Source organism: Cervus elaphus, chromosome X (assembly GCF_910594005.1).
Source record: "Cervus elaphus chromosome X, mCerEla1.1, whole genome shotgun sequence".
Classification (NCBI taxonomy): domain Eukaryota; kingdom Metazoa; phylum Chordata; class Mammalia; order Artiodactyla; family Cervidae; genus Cervus; species Cervus elaphus.
Window position 1 is genome coordinate 130,802,157 of NC_057848.1, and position 22,998 is coordinate 130,825,154.

Below are 22,998 nucleotides of genomic sequence, written 5' to 3' on the forward strand. Positions count from 1 at the left end.
TCTCAGTCGTGTCTGACTCTTTGCGACCCCATGGACCCATGGAATTCTTTAGCCCAGAATACTGGAGTGGGTAGCTTTTCCCTTCTCCAGGGGATCTCTCCAATCCAAGAATCAAACGAACCCAGGTCTCCTGCATTGCAGGCGGATAATTTACCAGCTGAGCCTCAAGGGAAGCCCATTGAATATATAATCCATCATTCCCATATTTCTTTGACCAGAGTTCCCCACCTTTTGGGGTTAGAAGTAGTAGTAGTAGAAAACACTCTGGGGAAACACTGCTATATAGCTCTGTTTGAAAATATTACTCCTAAAAAAACTAAGTAGCTAGGATAGAAACTGTGATAATAAATGAGACGCTTACTGGGATATATGTATTCCATGTAACTTGTATTAAGTGTTTAAAACAGATAAGAAAAGTGACAATTATAAGATGGATTACTTAATTAAAATTTTAAAAAATTAACATTTAAGCCAAATGCCTATATTAAATGCTAATTTTCTGTACCAGAAAATATTCTCTGATGCCATTCCCTCCCTCTGATACTAAGTGCAATCTTTCAATATTAAAACTAAAGTTGCTCCTAGGTATTGAGTGGTTGAGCACAGGTTTGTGAATCTACTGGTTTAGAATTATTTGTGCCTTTGTTCCTCTTTGTACCACAGTATACTGACTATTTTGAAGGGAAAAATACTTTTAACATGTGGATTCGCTTATATTATGTTTTGTTAAACATCTGGACCATTTTGTTTTGATGTCAACATAATTCTACTGGGCGGGACAAAGTACTGAATAGTTAACACTCCCCAAAAAGAGAGGGACTACAGCAGTTTTAGAAAGCACTTACTTAATCATTTCAAAAAGCTTTGGATCTGAGACCTTGATATTTCGTGCCATATTCCAGGAAAGATGAACCATAGGTACTATTGACTTCACACTTTGCAATTTGTTCCATTCGTACCGTTCCACTGCCAATTTATACTGGCAGGCTAGGAAAAAAAAAACAGTTATAAAGCAACCCAAAGTACCAAAGATATGAAGATAACCACTATCACTTTCTTAGGTGATACCATCAACACCAATTCTAAAAATCTCAAAATATTACAAAAATATTTTTAAGGTTAAAAAAAAATAATTGTGATAATAATAGCAGTGATCATGTAAAGAGTGCTTACTCTAACTTTGTGCTACACACTGTGCTAAAGTATTTCACGATATTATACCATTTAATCTTTGCTGTTATCTTATTAATTTTATCACTTCCATTATACAGATGAAGAAATTGAGGCCCAGAGAGGTTCTGTAACTTGCCCAAAGTTGCAAAAGCCAGGTTCTGGTCCTAATCCAGGTCTTCTGGCTTGGGAGGCCATAATCTTAATACTGCCTAAAGGCAGGCATAATTCAAACAGATTTTAACATAATAGGGCTAAATATTTATGACATATCAGATAATGAAAGATTTCAAAGAACGCATAACCACTGTACTTTGCTCTCTTCCATAAAGGGTTTCCTTTATGAAACAAAATCAAGCACTCTAAAAAATTATTGAAAGTATCTCTTTCTTGCATACAAAACATAAATTTATCATTTGGTGTCTACAGTCTTGGATTTCTATTTGTTAACTTACTATCTTGTACTACAAGTTAAATTTTTACTCAAGAAGACATTCTTCCTCTGATTTCTAGCGAGCTACATTCCAAGAAAAAAAGAATAAACTCATCAGATACAATCCTTTATAAACTAAAGTGTTTTTCTTAAAGTCATAGTCTTTAAAATACCTGTAAGTGGACCAACATTCCAAGCAATGTTGTTGCACCAGCCAATAGCCTGAACCCAATGCACAGTGCCTGCATTTATCCAGACCAAATCTCCAGGTCGCTGAATAAACCTATACACCGGAACATTTGCTTCATAAAGATCTTCAAGGTTGGGCCACCAAGAACCCATTAGGAAATTCAAATTATTTCTGAAATAAGAAAAAATATTACAAATGGATCAAGTACTTTAATAAGCTCCTTACATGACTGAAAGACAATGTCAGAAGTTTTAAAAAATATGGCTATTCATTGCACTGAAACTTACAGCTTATGCAATGAGAAACTGTAGTATATAAAATGAGTGAAATTAATTACAGTTAAGCAGTGGATGACTTATCTAAATATCAGTATTACTACCTTCAGTTGATTTTTCAAAGATCCAAATAAAATCAAAAGTTATTTTAAGTAACACTTACATACATTAACCTTTAATTTCATTTCACTAAAGTCTATTTTGATTAAATTCTTTTCCTTGGTGCACCTAGAAATCTCTAAAAGGTAAATGGAAGGTGGGGTTGGCATCAAGCAATTTAAATGCATAAACAGGAACTCTATGGCAGATACAAGTTCATTTTCTGAGGAAAAGTAGAAGAGAAAGCAGAAATGTTCTCTATTGCTGTTTTGAATCCTAAGCAGGAAAGGAGGATAGCATATCAGTCTCTGTAGTTTTGATGACTGATTGACTAAAGCCATGCAATTAAAAAATGAACACTCATACACATGTACAAATATTGATAACAATCACCACCACCACCACTATACTTTAGAGACAACACGTTACTAAGCCTTTCCTTTAAAATCTGGCTTTTAATTCTATTTCATCATGATATGAAATATTTTTATAACTACAGTTTAGAAAAACTTGTCTGTAAAGCGGAATATGGTTATAAACAAATCCTAGCCCTACTTATCCCATGTGCTCTTGTTTTAAAATTGGAGAAAACTTTCTATCCAAAAGCAAGCAAGCAATCAATACCATCTAATAATCAATAGCTAGGGTAAAAAACTCAAGCTAATAACAACAACAAAAAATCAAGTATCTTCTCTATCATATAGTCAAGTGACTGGCTATTTCATGACAAATATAAAGTCATAAACTATACAGATATGGTCAAATCAGTTAATATCACAAGCAAAAATCCTTCTATGAAACAAAATTACACTGAAATGCAGAGGTAGCAACTGGTATTTCTGAAACTTAGTCAAATTTACCTAACTCTTCAGACTTTTTTATTATCCCCATGTTCAAGCTTTTAGACATCATCTGCCTATTCCAATTACCTATTCCCACGTTACCTCTCCATTCAGATAGAAAAAAACACTACATGCTAAAAATAGTCAATCCTACTCAGAAATTATGAAAAAGGATCACTGTACTGTAGCTACAACAATATACTAAATAGTATCTCAAAGTTTAAGAAATAAAAATATTTCTGAAGCACCATAGAGATTTTCTGTATGATACAGTTCTTTCTCTGCTACCACCAGACTGCTGGTCCAGTAAAGATTAAAATGGATCATGTTATTTCATAACAGCATTTGACTCTTTAGAATTCCACATCTTGAGCTTTCTTAGAAAATAAAACGTGACTAACTTCTGCTTGTATATAAAGAAAGTCTGTCTTATTATGGTTGTTTTTGCAACTATATTTATATAGTATGTATATGTATATATATATACTATATATAGTAAAAATGTAAACTATATTTAAATTTCATACTAAATCAAGATATTTACAGCAAGGATCTTTTAACCCAAAATTTGCAAACTGTAAGTCAGTATGTATAATAGGTGCATAATTAATTTTCAAAGTCTCTCATATATAAATGTTTTAGGTGGTTTTCCCCCTCTTTATCCTACTGGGCTGGAGAGGAAATAACACCAAATGTATGTATAATTTATATTTTTAGCTATAATAATTTTCCAATTTAATTACAAATGGAAAAAAATCAGGATCTTAAGTAACAGAGTAATTCTTTAAACAAAATAAGACAAATAATTAAATTTAAATTAATGAAAACAATTCCCAAGTACCCTTTAACGGAAGATAATTAAACAAATAGTTCCTAGGAACTTAGGAAAGGAACATTTCCATTATGTGAATTCTTTCAATTCTAGGTGACAAAATCTGAAGCTATTGTTTAAATCTTACAAAATTGCGTTATAAGAAAAGTTGCCAGTGTAGTTTTAAAAAGAACTTGTATCATGATGATACAGCAAAGAGTAATACATTCAAGTTTAAGTTATTAACAACCTCTAAGGGTGCTCAATTATAGAATTCCTTCCACTTCTAAAACCATTTATCTAAGAACAATGTTTCTTTCACATAAACAAGTATTTATACATCAACTGCCTAATTAACCCAGTAAACAATACAACTTTCTACCCATTAAATTCAAGACTATCACTACTGCATGAAGTGGTTTTGAGGTATCTTTCTTTTTTTTCATTTATTTTTAATAGTTGGAGGTTAATTACTTTACAATATTGTAGTGGTTTTTGCCATACACTGACATGAATCAGCCATGGATTTAAATGTGTTCCCCATCCTGAACCCCCCTCCCACCTCCCTCCCCATCCCATCCCTCTTAAAATACTCCCAATAACACAAAATAATAGGTTTATAATCGAATCATTTTATAAATGAATTTCCTGCTGAATGGTAAGTGAAAATTGCTTACATGCATTAGGATATCCAGCTTAGTAAGTTGCCCTTTACAATAACTGTTTTCAAATAATTATGTTTAATAAAATTCAGTTTGGAAACCTACTTTTCACAGAAGTCATTCAGAACACCCCAGTAACCTTCCGGAACAACAAACCATTCACAGTCACCTGGACCAATATTAATGTTAACTGAACAGAAATTGTTATTTTCTTGATGACCTAAAATGTGAAAAGAAAAAAAATAATCAGCATACAATAAATTCTATAGAAAAATGTGTCTTTAGAAATGAAACCTTAGAAATGTTCAACAGAAAATGCTCCTGTGTTATTCAATTGTTTATCAGTATATGTCAAGTCTTAGAGCTGAGTTTGGTCAACTAACTTTTTCAGTAGGAGCTCTGTGGAAGACAACCTAAATCATGGTTAAAAGCTTAGGTTGTGAAGCCACGTTCCTTGGCTTAGTTATTATGTGACACTGGGCAAGTTTCTAAACCTTTCTGATTCAGTTTCCTGTAAGATTTGGTGATAATGATTCCAATAAGTCAATGGGTTGTTCTGAGGAACAATGAAACAAAGACTGCTTTGAATACTGCCTAATACATGGTAAGTAATAAATATTAGCTATTATTGATATTATTACCACTACTTCCTTGTGAACTAATTCCCATTTCTTACAAGTAGCATTAGGACATCAGTAGAGAGGCAAGAAGTCTGATTTTCAAACTGTATGTATGTAGTGGCAGGAATGGTGTCAACAAAAATGGCCGAGCAGGGAACTTGGGGAACTCGCCAGAAATACCAAACAACAAAAATAACAAAAACACCTGGTGAAAACTGTCAGAAGCAAACTCATCAGAAATTTGGACAATATAGTCAAAGGTTTACAGAAACGAACAACTGACCAAAAGAAAAGTGACTTAAACACAGTAGATATCTGTATGTCACTCACCATATCTCCATTTCTACCACTGCTGTGACAGTGAACTTAAAAAATAGTAGTGTGAATTCCTAGTGTGATTGTCCCTGGTTCTCAAGGGAGCAGAATAGATCTTGTTCCCAAAGAATTCTGTTCTGTCTACCCCGGCAGTTTCCCCAAAAGGCTGACAGAAAAGGGACTTCTCGTTCTTTCACCTACCTCAGAGCCCTTTCAGCACAAGTATTTCAATGCAGGAGGACCTCGCAAAACATTGCCAGACTAAAGAACAAGCTGATGCCACCAAGGGCAAAAAACAAAACAAACAAACAAAAGAACCACCTGGAGAAAACAACAGACATCCCTAACGCTTGGATGGAAAAGCTGGGGAGTGAGATTTCACAGGAATAAAGGCTTTGAAAAGTTCCTCTGGATACTGTAGAATTTAGAAGCCACATACATGCCCAGGGCAAGAGGCATTTAAAGAAATCTATTATATCACTGCTGAGATAATTAATGGAAAGGACACTTCAGTGCCCATATATGACAAGGAATATAGTCTTTGTAAAAACAGTGTGACTACTACATATAAAAGGGATTTCATGTGGCTCAGAGGGTAAGGAGTCTGCCTGCAATGTGGGAGACCTGAGTTCGATCCCTGGGTCAGGAAGATCCCCTGGAGAAGAATATTGCAACCCACTCCAGTATTCTTGCCTAGAAAATCCCTTCGACAGAAAAGCCTGGTGGGCTACAGTCAATAGGGTCGTAAAGAGTAGGACACAACTGAGTGACTTCACTCTCACTACATATAAAAATAGATAACTAATGAGTACCTCCTGTATAGCACAGGGAACTCTACTTAATACTCTGTAATGGCCTAAATGGGAAAAGAACCTGAAAAAGAACAGATACATGAATAACTGGAAAAAAAAAAAGTGTGGAAACTCACTAAATGAATAAACAACTATAGCCCATAACAAGCAACAGTAACAAACCTTAGAAAAGAGAGGAGACTCTGATTTCCGCTAACTGCCACAACATAATATTCAAAATGTCAAAATACTAGCTGAGCACTATGCTAAAGGGACAGACTTCAGAGACCACATTCTACAAATACTCAAGAAATCAGTTTTCAACAAAAACTCATAAGGTATATAAAGAAACAAAGTATGGTCTAGTTATAGGAAGAAAAAAAATCAGAAATAAACAAAAGGTATTTCTGAAAAGGCACAATGGACTTCAGAGACAAATACTTTATAATCAACTATCTTAAAATATACACAAAGAGTTAAAAAAAAAAACATGTTCAAGAACAAAAGGAAACAAGGAGAATGATGCCTCAACAGATTATCAATCAGTTCACTTCAGTCGTTCAGTCCTGTACAACTCTTCGCGACCCCATGAACTGCAGCACACCAGGGTTCCCTGTCCATCACCAATGCCCAGAGCTTACTCAAACTCATGTCCATTGAGTCAGTGATGCCATTCAACCATCTATTTCTCTGTCGTCCCCTTCTCCTCCTGCCTTGAATCTTTCCCAGCATCAGGGTCTTTTCCAAGGAGTCAGTTCTTCACATCAGGTGGCCAAAGTATTGGAGTTTCAGCTTCAGCATCAGTCCCTCCAATGAATATTCAGGACTGATTTCCTTTAGGATGGACTGGTTGGATCTCCTTGCAGTCCTAGGGACTCTCAAGAGTCTTCTCCAACACCACAGTTCAAAAGCATCAATTCTTCTGTGCTCAGCTTTCTTTATATTCCAACTCTCACATCCATACATGACTACTGGAAAAACCACAGCTTTGACTAGACAAACCTTTGTTGGCAAAGTAATGTCTCTGCTTTTTTAACACGCTGCCTACGTTGGTCATTCCTTTCCTTCCAAGGAGCAAGCGTCTTTTAACTTCATGGCTGCAGTCACCATCTGCAGGGATTTTGTAGCCCAAAAAAATAAAGTTTGCCACTGTTTCCATTGTTTCCCCATCTATTTGCCATGAAGTGATGGGACTGGATGCCATGATCTTAGTTTTCTGAATGTTGAGTTTTAAGCCAACTTTTTCACTCTCCTCTTTCACTTTCATCAAAAGGCTTTTTTTAGTTCTTCACTTTCTACCATAAGGGTGATGTCATCGCATATCTGAGGTTATTGATATTTCATCCAGCAATCTTGATTCCAGCTTGTACTGCATCCAGTCCAGCATTTCACATGATGTACTATGCATATAAGTTAAAGAAGCAAGGTGACAATATATAGCCTTGACATACTCCTTTCCCAATTTGGAACCAGTCTGTTGTTCCAATCCAGCTCTAACTGTTGCTTCTTGACCTGCATACAGATTTCTCAGGAGGCAGGTCAGGTGGTCTGGTATTCCCATCTCTAAGAATTTTCCAGTTTGGTGTGATCCACACAGTCAAAGGCTTTGGCACAGTCAATAAAGCAGATGTTTTCCTCGAACTCTCATGCTTTTACGATGATCCAACGGATGGTGGCAATTTTATCACTGGTTCCTCTGTCTTTTCCAAATCCAGTTTGAACAACTGGAAGTTCATGGTTCACATACATATGAAGCCTGGCTTGGAATTTTGAGCATTACTTTGGTAGCATGTGAGATAAGTGCAATTCTGAGGTAGTTGGACATTCTTTGGCATTGCCTTTCTTTGGGATTAGAATAAAAATTGACCTTTTCCTGTCCTGTGGCCACTGCTGAGTTTTCCAAATTTGCTGGCATATTGAGTGCAGGATTTGAAATAGCTCAACTGGAATTCCATCACCTCCACTAGCTTTGTTCATCGTGATGCTTCCTAAGGCTCATTTGACTTCGCATTCCAGGATGTCTGGGTCTAGGTGAGTGATCACACCATCATGGTTATCTGGGTCATGAAGACCTTTTTTGTATAGCTCTTCTGTGTGTTCTTGCCACCTCTTCTCAGTACCTTCTGCTTCTGTTAGGTCTATGCCATTTCTGCCCTTTATTGTGCCCATCTTTGCATGAAATGTTCCCTTGGTATCTCTAATTTTCTTGAAGAGATCTCTAGTCTTTCCCATTCTATTGTTTTCCTCTATTTCTTTGCACTGATCACTGAGGAAGGCTTTCTTATCTCTCCTTGCTTTTCTTTGGAACTCTGAATTCAAATGGGTATTAGTATTAGTTCAGTTCAGTCGCTTAGTTGTGTCCGACTCTTTGCGACCCCATAAACTGCAGCACACCAGGCCTCCCTGTCCATCACCAACTCCCAGAGTCCACCCAAACCCATGTCCATTGTGTCGGTGATGCCACACAACCATCTCCTCCTCTGTCGTCCCCCTCTCTTCCTGCCTTCAATCTTTCCCAGCATCAGGATCTTTTCAAATGAGTCAGCTCTCTGCATCAGGTGACCAAAGTATTGGAGTTTCAGCTTCAACATCAGTCCCTCCAATGAACACCCAGGACTGATCTCCTTTAAGATGGACTGGTTGGATTGCCTTGCAGTTCAAGGGACTCTCAAGAGTCTTCTCCAACACCACAGTTCAAAAGCATCAATTTTCGGGGCTCAGTTTTCTTCACAGTTCAACTCTCACATCCATACATGACTACTGGAAAAACCATAGCCTTGACTAGATAGACCTTTGTTGGCCAAGTATTGTCTCTGCTTTTTAATATGCTGTCTAGGTTTGTCATAACTTTCCTTCCAAGGAGCAAGCCTGTATCTTTCCTTTTCTCCTTTGTTTTTTGCTTCTCTTCTTTTCATAGCTATTTGTAAGGCCTCCTCAGACAGCCATTATGCTTTTTTGCATTTCTTTTTCTTGGGGATGGTCTTGATCCCTGTCTCCTGTACAATGTCACGAACCTCCGTCCATAGTTCATCAGGTACTCTGTCTTGTCAGATCTATTGTCCCATAAATCTATTTCTCACTTCCACTGTATAGTCATAAGGGATTTGATTTAGGTCATCCCTGAATGGTCTAGCAGTTTTCCCTACTTTCCTCAATTTAAGTCTGAATTTGGCAATCAGGAGTTCCTGATCTGAGCCACAGTCAGTTCCTGGTCTTGTTTTTGCTGACTGTATAGAGCTTCTCCATCTTTGGCTACAAAGAATATAATCAATCTGATTTCAGTATTGACCATCTGGTGATGTCCACATATAGAATCTTGTCTTGTGTTCTTGGAAGAAGGTGTTTGCTATGACCAGTGTGTTCTCTTGGCAAAACTCTGTTATCCTTTGCCCTGCTTCATTCTGTACTCCAAGGCCAAGTTTGCGTGTTACTCCAAGTATTTCTTGACTACTTACTTTTGCATTCCAGTCCCCTACAATGAAAAGGACATCTTATGGGGGTGTTAGTTCTAGAATGTCTTGTAGGTCTTCATAGAACCATTCAGCTTCAGCTTCTTCTGCATTACTGGTCGGGGCACAGACTTGGATTACTGTGATATTGAATGGTTTGCCTTACAGAGATCATTCTGTTGTTTTTGAGACTGCAACCAATTACTGCATTTTGTACTCTTTTGTTGACTACGAGGGCTACTCCATTTCTTCTAAGGGAGTCTTGCCTACATTAGTGGATATAATGGTCATCTGAGTTAAATTCATCCAGTCCAGTCCAGTCCATTTTAGTTCACTGATTCCTAAAATGTCAATGTCACTCTTGCCATCTCCTGTTTCACCACTTCTAATTTGCCTTGATTCATGGACCTAACATTCCAGGTTCCGATGCAATATTGCTCTTTACAGCATCAGACTTTACTTCCATCACCCATCACAACCATAACTGGGTGTTGTTTTTGCCTTGGCTCTGTCTCTTCACTCTTTCTGGAGTTATTTCTCCACTGATGTCCCAGTAGCATTTTGGGCACCTACTGACCTGGGGAGTTCATCTTTCAGTGTCCTATCTTTTAGCCTTTTCATGGGGTTCTGAAGGCAAGAATACTGAAGTGGTTTGCCACTCCCTTCTCCAGTGAACCATATTTTTTTCAGAACTCTCCACCATGACCTGTCCGTCTTGGGTGGCCCTACATGGTATGGCTAATAGTTTCACTGAGTTAGACAAGACTGTGGTCCACGTTATCAGTTTGGTTAGTTTTCTGTGACTGTGTTTTTTTGTGTGTAGTTTTCTGTGATTATCAATGAAGAAATGCAAATCGTAATAACAAACGAGATACAAGTTTGAAGCTGAAAAAAACAATAACTGAAATGAATTCAGTTCAGTAGATGTGACCAGGATAAAGAATCAGCAAATTTATAGACAAGTCAAATGAAGCTATATATTCTGAGGAGAAGAAAGAAAACAATGAAAAAAAATCCACAGACCCTAGGAGACCCATGGGACATGAGCATGCACATGCATTGTAGGAGTCCCAGAAGAGGAAAGAGAAAGGGGCAATAAGAATATTTGAAGAAATGATAGTAAAAAACTTCCCAAATGTGACAAAACACATGAATCTCCATATCCAAGAAGCTCAAGGAATTCTAAGAAAGATAAATTAAAAAATATTCATTCTAAAATAATACTCAAACTGTATAAAGGCAAAGAAAATCTAGAAAGCAGGAGAAGAGAAGTGATTGTGATATAAACAGGATTGTCAACAAAATAGCTGTTTTCATAACGGAAACCATGGGGTCCGGAAAGCAACAGCTTAACATATTTATGTTGCTGAGGAGAAAAAAAAACTTAACCAAAAAACTGAACTAAAAATCTGGCAAAACTATTCTTCAAAACTAAAGGAGAATTTAGTCAATCTGCTCTATAAGAAATGCTACAGTTTTTCAGATTGAAATGAAAGAATATAAGAAAGTAACTCAAAGCTCTATGAAGAGATAAAGGACTAAGTTGAGGACTCACCCTTCCCAATTTTAAAAACTACCTCAAAGGGAATCAAACCCGTGTGGTATTGGAATAAAAATGGAGATAAAAATCAATGGAACAGTATCAAGATTCCAGAATTAAACCCATACATCTATGGTTAATTGATTTTCAATAAATGGTGCTGGGAAAATTGGTTAGCTATATGTTAAAGAATACTGTTGGACCCCTGGCTCATACTACACACAAAAACTAACTCAACATGGATCAAAGACCTAAATCTAAGAAGTATTAACATCTAAGAAGAAAACACAGACACAAATTCTTTACAATTTTGGATTTTGCAATGGTTTCTTAAATATGACACCAAAAACATGTGACAAAAGAAAAAAATTAATTAAACTTCATTAAAATTTAAAAACTTTTGTACATGAATGGACACTATCAAGAGAATGAAATAATAACCTACAAAATGGGAGGAAATACTGCAAAACATGTATCTGATAAAGAATTAATATCCAGACTATATAAAGAACTCTTACAACTCAACAACAAAAGGGCAAACAACTCAATTAAAAAAAGAAGGAATTAGAAAAAGACATTTTCCACAGAGTAGATATACAAATGGTCAACAAGCACATGAAAATTAAAACCACACACACACACACAAAAAGTCAAATCTGCTGGGTCAGCTATAAGAAAAAAATGTAAAATAAGCAATGTACACGAGGATGTGGAAGAAAAATTGGAATCTTTGTACACTGCTGTCAGGAATGTAAAATGGTGTAGCTGTTTTGGAAAGCAGTTTCAAAATCCTCAAAAAGTTAAACATAGAGTTGTCATATGATCCAGCAATTTTAATTCTGGGTATATAATCAAAAGAAGTATAAACAAGTATTCAAACAAATTCTTGTACATATACATGAAACACTGTATTCATAACAGCTAAAAAGCAAACATCCCAAATGCCCCTCAACTGATCAATGAAATAAACTGTTCTATATCCATACAATGGAATATTATTTGGCCATAAAAATTGAACCTCTGATACAGTATGGATGAACCTCAAAAACATGCTAAGTGAAAGAAGCCAGACACAAAAGGCAATATAATGTATGATTCCATTCATATGAAACATCTAGAGTAGGTAACACTATACAGCTAGAAACAAGAGACTAGATGTTGTCAGGGACTAAGAGGAAGGGGGAAATGGGATGACTACTTAATGGGTGGGGTTTCCTTATAGGCTAATGAAAATGTCTTGGAACTACACAGAAGTCATGGCTACACTCCATAGTGACTGTATTAAATGTCACTGAACTGCATACTTCAAAGGGTTTAATTTTGTTATGTCAGTTTCACCTCACTTAATAAAAATGTAGCTACTCTTGCCACACTCTGTGTACACAGCACCCTAGTCTTCTATGTATCACAACATAATGTGAAGATATTACTCGTAATACTACTGTCTCTTATCACAGGTAGATGGCTGGACGTGTCCATGGCATGGACTCTAAGTAAAATTAAGCTGTAATTAAAATTAGAGACATTGGGATCCCATCAAATAACTAAAAACCTTTTAGGGTAGAATCTGAGAGCATCTCTAGTTTAGAATATAGACTGATCATAAAGTCCATTAAAGCAAATAACATATTTATCTAGGTAAATCCAAGAACAAACTGTTTGTCCCATGAAAGAACAAAGCGTTTGTCCCACGAAAAAGTATTCAAAGCAATTTTAAAAAATTGAACCAAACTAACATTTCTTCTAATCCTAAGTTGTCTAATACAGTAACCACTTAAGATACGATAATGTAAACTGAGACGTGCCATAACTGCAAAGTATACACTGGATTTCAAGGGGTTATTTCAATAATTTTGTATTGATTACATGTTAAAAAGATTATTTGGAAAAAAAAAAAAAGATTATTTGGAAATAACTAGGATAAAATTAATTTCATTTTTCATTAACGTTACTATAACATTTTAAGTCACATTTAAATCTATTTAAGTCATATATATGACTTGTATTATATTTCTATTGGATAGCACTACCTTAAGGGAATTCTTTAGAAAATTCTTTAAGGTTCCATAGGACATTCTGAAAAACTATACCTTGTATACAAACCAACCAAAAAACCCCCAACATTCTAGACAAAAGTGACAAAGAAGTGATCTATCAAGTTTGCTTCCCCCTTGATTTGTAATGAAAAACTGCATTCTTTGACATAAGGATAACACTATTTGCATAAAATAATTCAAATTGATGAGAGAAAATTTCAATTGAAATGAATTTTAATAGAACCAATCCAATTCAACATACGTAAGAACAAAAAACTACAGAGAATTCAAATAACTTCTTAGCATTTACACTGGTGTCTAAATGACAGAGTAAGGAGTAGATAGATCTTCTACCATTTATTCCAGAACTGTTTCTACTTTATTCAACTATTCATAGAATATCACAGAATTGGGCTTCCAATGGCCTGAGGACACAAACTACAGCCTGATGGTATTAATCCTGGCTGTATACTAGAATTCTCTGAGGAACTTATATTTAAAAAAAAAAAAAAATGCCCGGCTCTCAATCTCCAGATATTAGTCAACTACACATATTTTAAAAGCTTATTAGAAAATTCTAATGAGCAGCCAGAACTGGGAACTACTGACCTACTCTACCCAGAAGCAAGCATAGGCCTATCTTGAAACAATTTTTTAGGTACAATTCAATGAACAGGTAATAAAGAATGAAGCAATCTGCTCTTCAAACCATGGCTACTTCAAGGAGCAAACAGAAACACCTGAGGATGATAAGCAGCCTGTAGGCATTGGTATAACTAAACTCATGATCACCAACACCCATCCTAATTGTTAAATATTTTGAACATCACCCTGTGAAATTTCATGTCAATCAAAGGCAGCACAAAAAAGATGATATATTAGTGCTGGACAGAATTCTAAGTCTAAAACTAATGTAACTTCATTTTACAAATGGAAAAAAAAAGACCCAAAGAAAAGTGACTTGTCAAAGTGACAAGCCTACTTGGTGGTAAAACCTGGACTAGATAACAGGATGAGGCTAGTCATGTCTCCACATCAAGTGCTGTTGTAGCAACAACAACAAGGGGATTGCAACATACACTTTCTTTGTTAGACGAAACAGAAGGGAATGGATTAGAAAATGTATTATTCTAAAGAACTGTTTTTGCACTGTCATGATATAAATCATTTCTTATCATGATTGTGGTAAAAGTTTAGAACAACCCTGCCACTCTGCAGTAGCTGGGATCAAAAACAGTCTTTAAGTCACAGGGACTTCTTTTCCCAGGAATACTCCAATGATCAAGTTTCCAAATTACACTGCTGTTATTTCAGGGATATTACATTTTTAAAAAGATACTACCAAGGGAGAAAAAATATTAATAATCTGAGTTCAGTTCAAGAGTCATATCTTGTAATAGAAATAATTCTACCAGTTTCATTCATTATAAATGAAAAGAATCCAGGTCTCATTTGCATGGTTCACATTTTGATCAATTTGTGTGTCAACTCTTAGTTCATAAAAGTTACCTGGTGTTCTGCTTCCTGGAACTTTCATGTATAGCTGAACTGTGTTCATACCCAGTATTGTATGACCAACGTGGCTTAGAAGATTTCCTGCTGATACAACACGCACAAAAGCAGGAAGTTTAGTCAGCTCATGTAGCTGCAATTTCCACCTGCAATAAAAAAAAAATATCAAGAGTGAAATCGTGCTATAAATGTGTGTAGTAAAAAACTTTAAGAACCTTGTGTTCCAATCAGAAAAACAATCAAATCTATAAATATTTTACTTTTTCATAGGAAAACTCTGGAATGCTTAAATTTTTAAATTTTGCAAAGAAAAAAAAAGCATCCTAACAAACAGCATAAAAATTAAAGAAAAAAACTGACTTCCGTATTTTTATAATTGTTGTATAATTTTATTTTACTAATATATTTTATATAATTTTACGATTGTGCAACAACATATAGAAAGGACTTGAAAATGTATACAAGAGTTTTAAGTCAAAGAAAATAATTGTAAAACCCAGCAAAAATAATTTGGCTAAAACCTGCATACTAATTTAGAAAAATGACAATGAACAAAACAAAAGAGGAAACTAGACAATTCTCAGTCATGCTAATAGGACACCTCTTTGTATCAGTTAACAGAAACACTACTAGAAAGACTTACTTTTTGTCATCAGACAGGTCAATGTTGGTCCCAAACTTTATGGTTTTAAAGGGTCCTTTCCTTCTCCTCCCAGAACTTAAAGAGAGAGACAATATTAGAAACATGCCTTTTAAACAGAAATACTAAGTGGACATTACAAATTACTTACTTATCTGAAGATGTAGATTCATTATCTGAGTGGTCTTTATGGTGACTTCTTTTCTCATTTTCTTCCTGTAGATTAAGCAAAAAGCATTCCAGCTTAGTATTTATTCTGCAACCTTTTTACCATACAGTTGAAAAGTTTACATATAGATCAATGGTGGAGTACTGAAGCTAAGTTTCTATAGACCTCTCTCACACGAAAACTTCTTCAAAGACCACATTAAATAGAAAGCCAGGCAAAGTCAAAACTCACTGGCATGGTATCTAACCCCCTCCACTAGCCACATGGTCTTCCTTTCTAATATTCTCCTATAAGGAGAAAAACTATAGATTCTCGTTCCTGCTCCACTCCTCCCCACTTTCAAGAGATGACACTTAGGTTGAGAGGCCCAGAAGTGGCAACCTTGATATAAATTTCCTCAACTAACAGAGGTATGCATGTATATGTATGTACATATATATGTATGCAATGCATATGGAAAGACAGAGGGTAAGATTTTCCCTGTTCTTTATTATGGACAAATGTGAGAAAGTTATTTCTAGGATAAATTTTTTTTTCCCTCAAAATGAATTATACGTGAATTATAAACATTTACAACATTAGCAAGTAAATTCAATGCTGGACAAATACAGGAGCTTTTCAATGCAATTATTACTATTATTTATGATTTCCCTGTCACCGACATGGTATCTTTTTACCCCTGTCCTACAATTTCTGACTTAGGTATACTTAGTGACATTTCTGCCTCCCTCCTTTTAAATGTGTATGGTTTCTAAACATTTGTTAAATTTTTCACACGTCTCCAAAGCACACACAAAAACCATTGTTTCTTTGATTATGGATCAATTTCTATTTAAATACTCTGCCTCTCATCATCATCTTCCAAAAATTTCCTCGATGATCTCTGAATCCTGCTTATTATCTATTTCTTTTCTGACCATAATACTACCATGGAGCTGAAGTATCTCAGAAGTTTGAACTAGAGAGATTTATATGAACAACAAATTTACTGGAACTCATATAAGTTGCAGGATAGTTTTTATTAGATGACTTTCTCTATATGATATAGAGAGTGGTACTGAAAAAGGAACACAATCACATGATTAGCAGGTACAAATGTTGCCTAGATTGAAAATGTGAATTCAGGGCAGAATTTTAAACAGAGATAAGCAAATCTAATGAATTGCAAATAGAAGACTTGAAGGCACATATTAAATTTCAGCTGTGGGATATGTACAGAACAACTTAGTACAGATAAGTGTTTGAGTAATACATTTAATAAAGTCACTTTTATGGATGTTTTATGTTCACTTTGTAGGAGAATTCACGAAGTTCTCATTTCAGTGCTAAAGGATTTTAGTAATGCTTCATTGCTGAAAGGCCTATGAATCTTAATAATAATCCTGATTATTTTTCAAAGTTTTGTTCCTTAATTTTCTGTATATTTTGAAATAATTTATGCCTCTCTTGGAGTTTTCTCTTTCAGACTGAGATGGGTAATGCTTCCTGGGAGAATTATATATCAGATAATACTAACCTGATAGTTTAATGGGAAGGCCTAAGACAAGGAACTCTGCAAGCATACAGCAAACTTGAGACTTAGTTTATCCTCTAATATCAGCAGTTCCCAAATAGGGATAATTCTGCCTCACAGGGGACATTTGGCATGTCTGGAGACATTTTTGATCGTCAAAACTGCAATAGGGTATAGGGGGTGTGCTACGGACATCTAGTAGGGAGAGGCCAGGGAAGCTACTAAATATTCTACAATACACAGGGCAGCCCCCCACAACAAAGAACTATCCAACCCAAAATGTGAATAATGCCAAGGTTAAGAAACACTTCTTTAAATAGAAATATCCCAGAAATAACAGAGACACCTCACTAGACAGTAACAGTATTTATCAACCCATAGGTCTGCTTAGACTTAGTAGTAAGCATGAAGTGGATGGCATTTATAAAGTATTTTATAAAAATAAGAATAATAAAAAACTATTTTATGTAACAATAAAATAATGAGATGCTTATAAAAGCTCCCTTTCAAAGCAAAATAGTATAAAATAAAATAACAATCTCCAAAATAAAATAATTTTCAGTAAGTAATACTTACTCTCAATGATTCCTGGAAAGAGGAGGCCTGGTACTGTGCATATTTAGCAATTGTAGTATGAGATCTATTACTTTCACAATGCCAGATTTTCTTTGTTCCAGTGGGATCCCAGTTCTCATCTGCTGGCTGCAACAACTGTGTCCTCACTTCCACCATATGTTCATTGTTAGCTTCTACCAAAGTTTTGGTAGAGAAAAGTCCCAGGTCTTCATAAATAAATAAATGTAGTTAATAAATAAAAATAAATTTGGAATAATATTTTTCAAAGTGCTTTTATTTTTCCTTTAAGTAAAAAAGAAAAATGTTTCATGGTACTTATCTAATTCCCCTAAAACACTAGGGCCTCTGCACACTCTGAAGCCCTGGACCTAACTGTCATGCTATTAACAGAGGGAGAAAAATCAAGGGGCCATGGAATGAAGATTCACTCATTTATTCAATCTCTGAAAGTGAGAAGAACTATTTAGGAGGCTACAGTACTTAATAGTAATATCAAGTTTTACCTGAATCTTGTATTAGAAATTTCTATTAGTCAACCTAAATCATAATTATATAACAGCAAGAAAATAAAAGCTAAATTTAAAAAGTAATAACTCCCTCTCTCCCTCCTTCTGACAGGAAAATATTAAAATGAAAATATGAAAAATTACAACAAGAGAATAGAAAAAAGTTTCTGCTAGTGCTTTAGAACTTAATAGATAGTAAAGGAAATTCACATACTTTTCCTTTTTCTTATTTAAAGCTTACCCAACTTAAGAGCTCCAGCAAGGCCACGTATTACTGTAACAGGGTTGTTTGGATTTGTACAAAATTGATGTAATGGAGGAAAGAAAGCATCACGTTTATTTTCCAACTGCAAAATTAAAATATACTGTTAGATCTCTATAAAGTAGACCTTTGAGAAAATATTATGCCAAATTAACATTCCATTATTTTTTTTTCAATTTAAATAAATAATACATTCTATGTGCCATTACTTCTATTTTTTATATTTTATAGTATTTTATCACTATGTCTTTTGATTCTAATGGGAGTTAGACAGTAACCACATACATTTCTCTTGTTCATTATATCTTGAACAAAACACATGAGAGGTAAAATTTAAACTTCAAAATCAAAATGGTTTAAATATTATTCAGCTTTAAAAAGGAAGAAAGTCCTATCACATGGTACAACATGGATGAATCTTGAAGACACTTTAAATGAAAATAAGTCAGTCACAAAAAGAAAAACTATGCATAATTTAACTTACATGAGGTATCTAATGTAGCCAAATTCATACAAATAGAAAACAGAGTGATGGCTACCAGGGGCTGGGGAGACCAGGGAAGAGGGAGCTGTTTCTTAAATAGGTATTAAACTTCAGATCTGCCAGATGAAAATGTTCTGGAGAACTGGTTTAAACAATAAGAATATACTTAACACCACTGAACTGTACACTTAAAAATGATTAAGATGATAAATTTTATGTTATGTGATCTTTATTATAAAATAGAGAAAAAAATCAGTGTTTAAAATCAATAAAAAAAATTTGGGGTAGAAGTGGGAAAATGGGAAGATGGAAAGAAATGGGGTAAGAGGACCTATTTTGGAGAAAGATAAATAAGAGTTGCTTTGACTGAACTCTTATCAACTTCCTGTATGAGAGATCGAAATGCCTGTTAAGTAAAACTAATCCTCAGTTCTAAATCATCTATTAAGTCTTTTAATGACATATCTATCATCGTATTTTATATTCTTGAACACTTTTTCTTTGGGAAGGTAAATATTTTTTTAGTAGATGGATAAAACAGAATGAATATTAAGATCCTTACAACTAGTAAAATGCAGATTTAAAACACAGCTTACTTCAAAAAAGTTACTTTTTAAGTGGTTTTTGCCATCTATTAAAAATTAGGGGTAGTAAAAAAGTATTTTGTGCTACTGTAATATAATCACAGTTAATAAATATCTGAGAAGGCATGTTTTAAATGCTATTACAAAATCTTTTTGAATACATCATTTTCCCCTGAAACATTCAAGCTGCCACCAATAATTTTAATGTTTCCTAAAGGGCATCCATATTGATTTAAAGCAAGATCTTACGAAAGACAGGTAGGTGCAAACACTGGTTTGATTTATTTCTAGTCAGTCAATTCAGACTCACATAAATACTAGGTGTAGGTGGATTCAACTTTTCCTTTGGCAAGGGAGGGTATGGTGAAGATGGTGGTCTTGGTGGCGGACATTTATCCAATAAAATGCTACTGTTAGATAAGCCATTTTTACCTAGGTTCCTTTAAAACAAAACAAAACAAAACAAAAGGAGAATAGATCAGCTGTACATTTATTTAGAACACAGAAAAAAAAATCTGAATTAAGTCTTAACTAAATTATTGGGTAGTTGAACAAATCCGTATGATTTGGATCCACCAGGAAAAAACTGAGAACAATTACTCATTTTAGTAAATACTTCAGTAAATATAGGAATCAAGCTATCTCTCATTGAAGAAAAATAATAGAAAAGATACTGTGTGCTCAGGCGTGTCCAACTCTTTACAACCCTATGGACTATACAGTCTGCCAGAACCCTCTGTCCATGGAATTTTCCAGGCAAGAATACTGAAGTGGGTTGCCATTTCCTACTCCAGGGGATCTTCCCGACCAAGGATCGAACCCACGTCTCTTGCTTTTTCTGCATTGGCAGGCAGATTCTTTACCACTGAACCACCTGGGAAACCAGAAGAGATACTATAATACATGAATTATTGATGACATTCCTTATACTGTTGGTAATTTTCCAATTTTTCTTTACCTAAAGAACACAAACCCCAATTTCCTCTCCACCATCTTCCACCATCAGATGCCTTCCATTAAATGTTAAAACAACAACTTGACCAAAAAAAGTCAGTCTAGATAATTAGTAAAAGTCTCTCTTCCTATGTCTCATCTCAGTAACCATAACAAGAATATCTTTGTGATAATTCTCAAACCTGAAAAGATCTTTGTTTCTTTTCTCAAATGTTGGAAAGAATTTTCTGTGAAACTCCTTGACAAAATTCAGCAAGACCCCAACCTACTATATTTTACAGCAAATGACACCATTTTTAAAAATGAAGCATATAGTTCCTACCCATTATCTGACATTCTATTATAACAGCTATTACTTACTAGCATTTGGTGTTTCTTTTTCTTTAATGATGGTATGTTAGTTAAATTATCAGTTAAGATATGGTAAAATTATTCCCAAACTGCAATTCTTTTAGTATAAGGAAGAAAAAGAAAAGTATTTTCTATTTCTTAAAGTTTCTACCCAACTTAGAAAATCAGCAAGATATAATTTTGAGCTTTCAAATCATTCCAGATTAACTAATTTACCTCACTCAATTATTACATGTTCAAAACTAACCATTACATTAAAATATCAAATATTCTTAACATATTAAAATTTCAGATGAATTTGAAAATTGTAATTATGGTAGAGTTAAAAAAACTTAGTAATTTTACTTACTGAAGAAGGAACTAGCAATTTTTCATCATAAACAATAAAGGTTGAAATAAAATTAATTTTTTCTTATTTTGCTATGTTTTTCTAGCAGTAGAATTTTGTAGCTTTTGTAGCACTGGAAAAACCTTACAAACCAGTCTGTTCTCGTTGGCACTAATGAAAACTAAGGCTTGAAATTTCACTGAGATGTTACACTACAGCATCATGGATGACGCTTTTTAAAATTTTCTCAACTACAACGCCAAGTAAAAACAAGAGTTCGACAGATATCAAAGAATGAAATAAGTTTAAAATAATTGACTCTTTTAAAAAAGTATGTGAAATAGTCATTAAAGTGAAATTCTAAGTTCAACTAACATTTAAGGTTATAAGTAAAATAAATGAATATTCAACTCATTACCAGCTTTCAGTAATTCTCCACAGTGTATCTGTATATTTAAAGACAGACATGATATTTAACCTCTTAAATTTAGGTATAAAATTGGTACTAATTCATAAACTACATGGCAGTAGAAAATGCTTGGCTGGGACTACTAAAGAAACAATTCAAATATTATCATTAAACCAATGCCAAGATAAAACATTCACTTACAATTGCCACATAAATAAGTTTTCATGCTAAATCATGTTATCAACCACTGTTTGGAATTTAAACAAAATTTCACTCCAAACACATAAAATTTGTTTGCCAGAGCAGGAGATGGATGTACTGTATAGTACATAATTAAATATTTTAAGGAATTAGACCAAGCATTTTAAGGATATGGATCAAGTATTAAATCTGTACCATAAAGAATATCTCATGCTAATTAAACATGACACAAAAATTTAAGCTTCTAAAACAGTTTGGACATTGAGAAATGAGGCAAGAATAAAGGGTTTGATTAGTCAGCAGAATTCTGCTTCTATCATTTGCACAGTTCTGTAACAAAAGTTAGAAAAAAGCAAATGGGAAAGTAAATAAAAATGTAGCTGCCTTTATTTTAAGATAGAAAAAAATGTGAGGCATGACTAAGAGAGCTGAAACTGACTCAGCCATTGGATGCTGCAATTTCAACTGTAAACCAAAAAAGAGGCAAAAGTATTGCAACTGACTTCTGATGATGCACAGCACTGACCACTAAGATGAACCCAACAAGAGTCAGATTAAAAATACCGAACACTTTAAAAACTAACCACATATGTGAAAATAAGAGGGTAGTTAGAATGCACTATGTGATCAAACTGTAGTTAGTAGTTTCTCACTATATTTCAAACACTGACTCCCTGCCTAGTGAGGACAAGTCTGAAACAAATAGAAATTTCCCTTAAGGAACTGTTACAGGTAGCTTCTATATAGTGACTATAACTTTTGTCCACTCAAAACACTAAATGACAGAGATGTAGTTAACAGGAAGAGACTTGTATCTTTTGAACATGTATGTGCTCAACACTGTTCATAATACTTCAAGCCAAATAATGTATTTAATATAACAATCCAAATATATATATATATATATATATATATGTTTAATAATCCAAAGTGGAGAAAGGCATTAAAGAAGCAGGTGCTGGAAAGGATTTAGACATTATCCCATTTTAAATCCTTTTCTCCCATTTTGAAACTCTTTTCCTGAGCAATGTAGATCACTCTATTTAGTCATTGCCCAATTAGTTTATGGGCTTCCCCAGTGGCTCAGATGGTAGAATATCTGCCTGCAATGCGGGAGATCCAGGTTCAACCCCTGGGTCAGGAAGATCTCCTGGAGAAGGGAATAGCTACTCACTCCAGTATTCTTGCTTGGAGAATCCCATGGAAAGAGGAACCTGGCAGGCTTAAATCTTGGCTTAAATTTACTTCCAAATTTACTCTCACCATTTGGTAGAGA

The 22,998-nt window shown here is 34.6% G+C and overlaps 1 protein-coding gene across 13 annotated transcripts in view; it reads right to left on the bottom strand.

Moving 5' to 3' along the window:
• KDM6A (lysine demethylase 6A) overlaps nucleotides 1-22,998 on the bottom strand; it is a 180,377-nt gene that overhangs the window by 16,376 nt on the left and 141,003 nt on the right. For all 13 annotated transcript variants that reach the window (XM_043896416.1, XM_043896413.1, XM_043896412.1 and 10 more), the window contains 9 exons: nucleotides 19,790-19,919; nucleotides 18,391-18,496; nucleotides 17,644-17,849; nucleotides 15,537-15,601; nucleotides 15,389-15,463; nucleotides 14,743-14,891; nucleotides 4,588-4,702; nucleotides 1,777-1,964; nucleotides 846-987 (listed from right to left, as the gene is read on the bottom strand). In XM_043896416.1, the coding sequence (XP_043752351.1) occupies nucleotides 846-987; nucleotides 1,777-1,964; nucleotides 4,588-4,702; nucleotides 14,743-14,891; nucleotides 15,389-15,463; nucleotides 15,537-15,601; nucleotides 17,644-17,849; nucleotides 18,391-18,496; nucleotides 19,790-19,919 (1,176 nt within the window). The remainder of the gene's footprint in view (nucleotides 1-845; nucleotides 988-1,776; nucleotides 1,965-4,587; nucleotides 4,703-14,742; nucleotides 14,892-15,388; nucleotides 15,464-15,536; nucleotides 15,602-17,643; nucleotides 17,850-18,390; nucleotides 18,497-19,789; nucleotides 19,920-22,998) is intronic.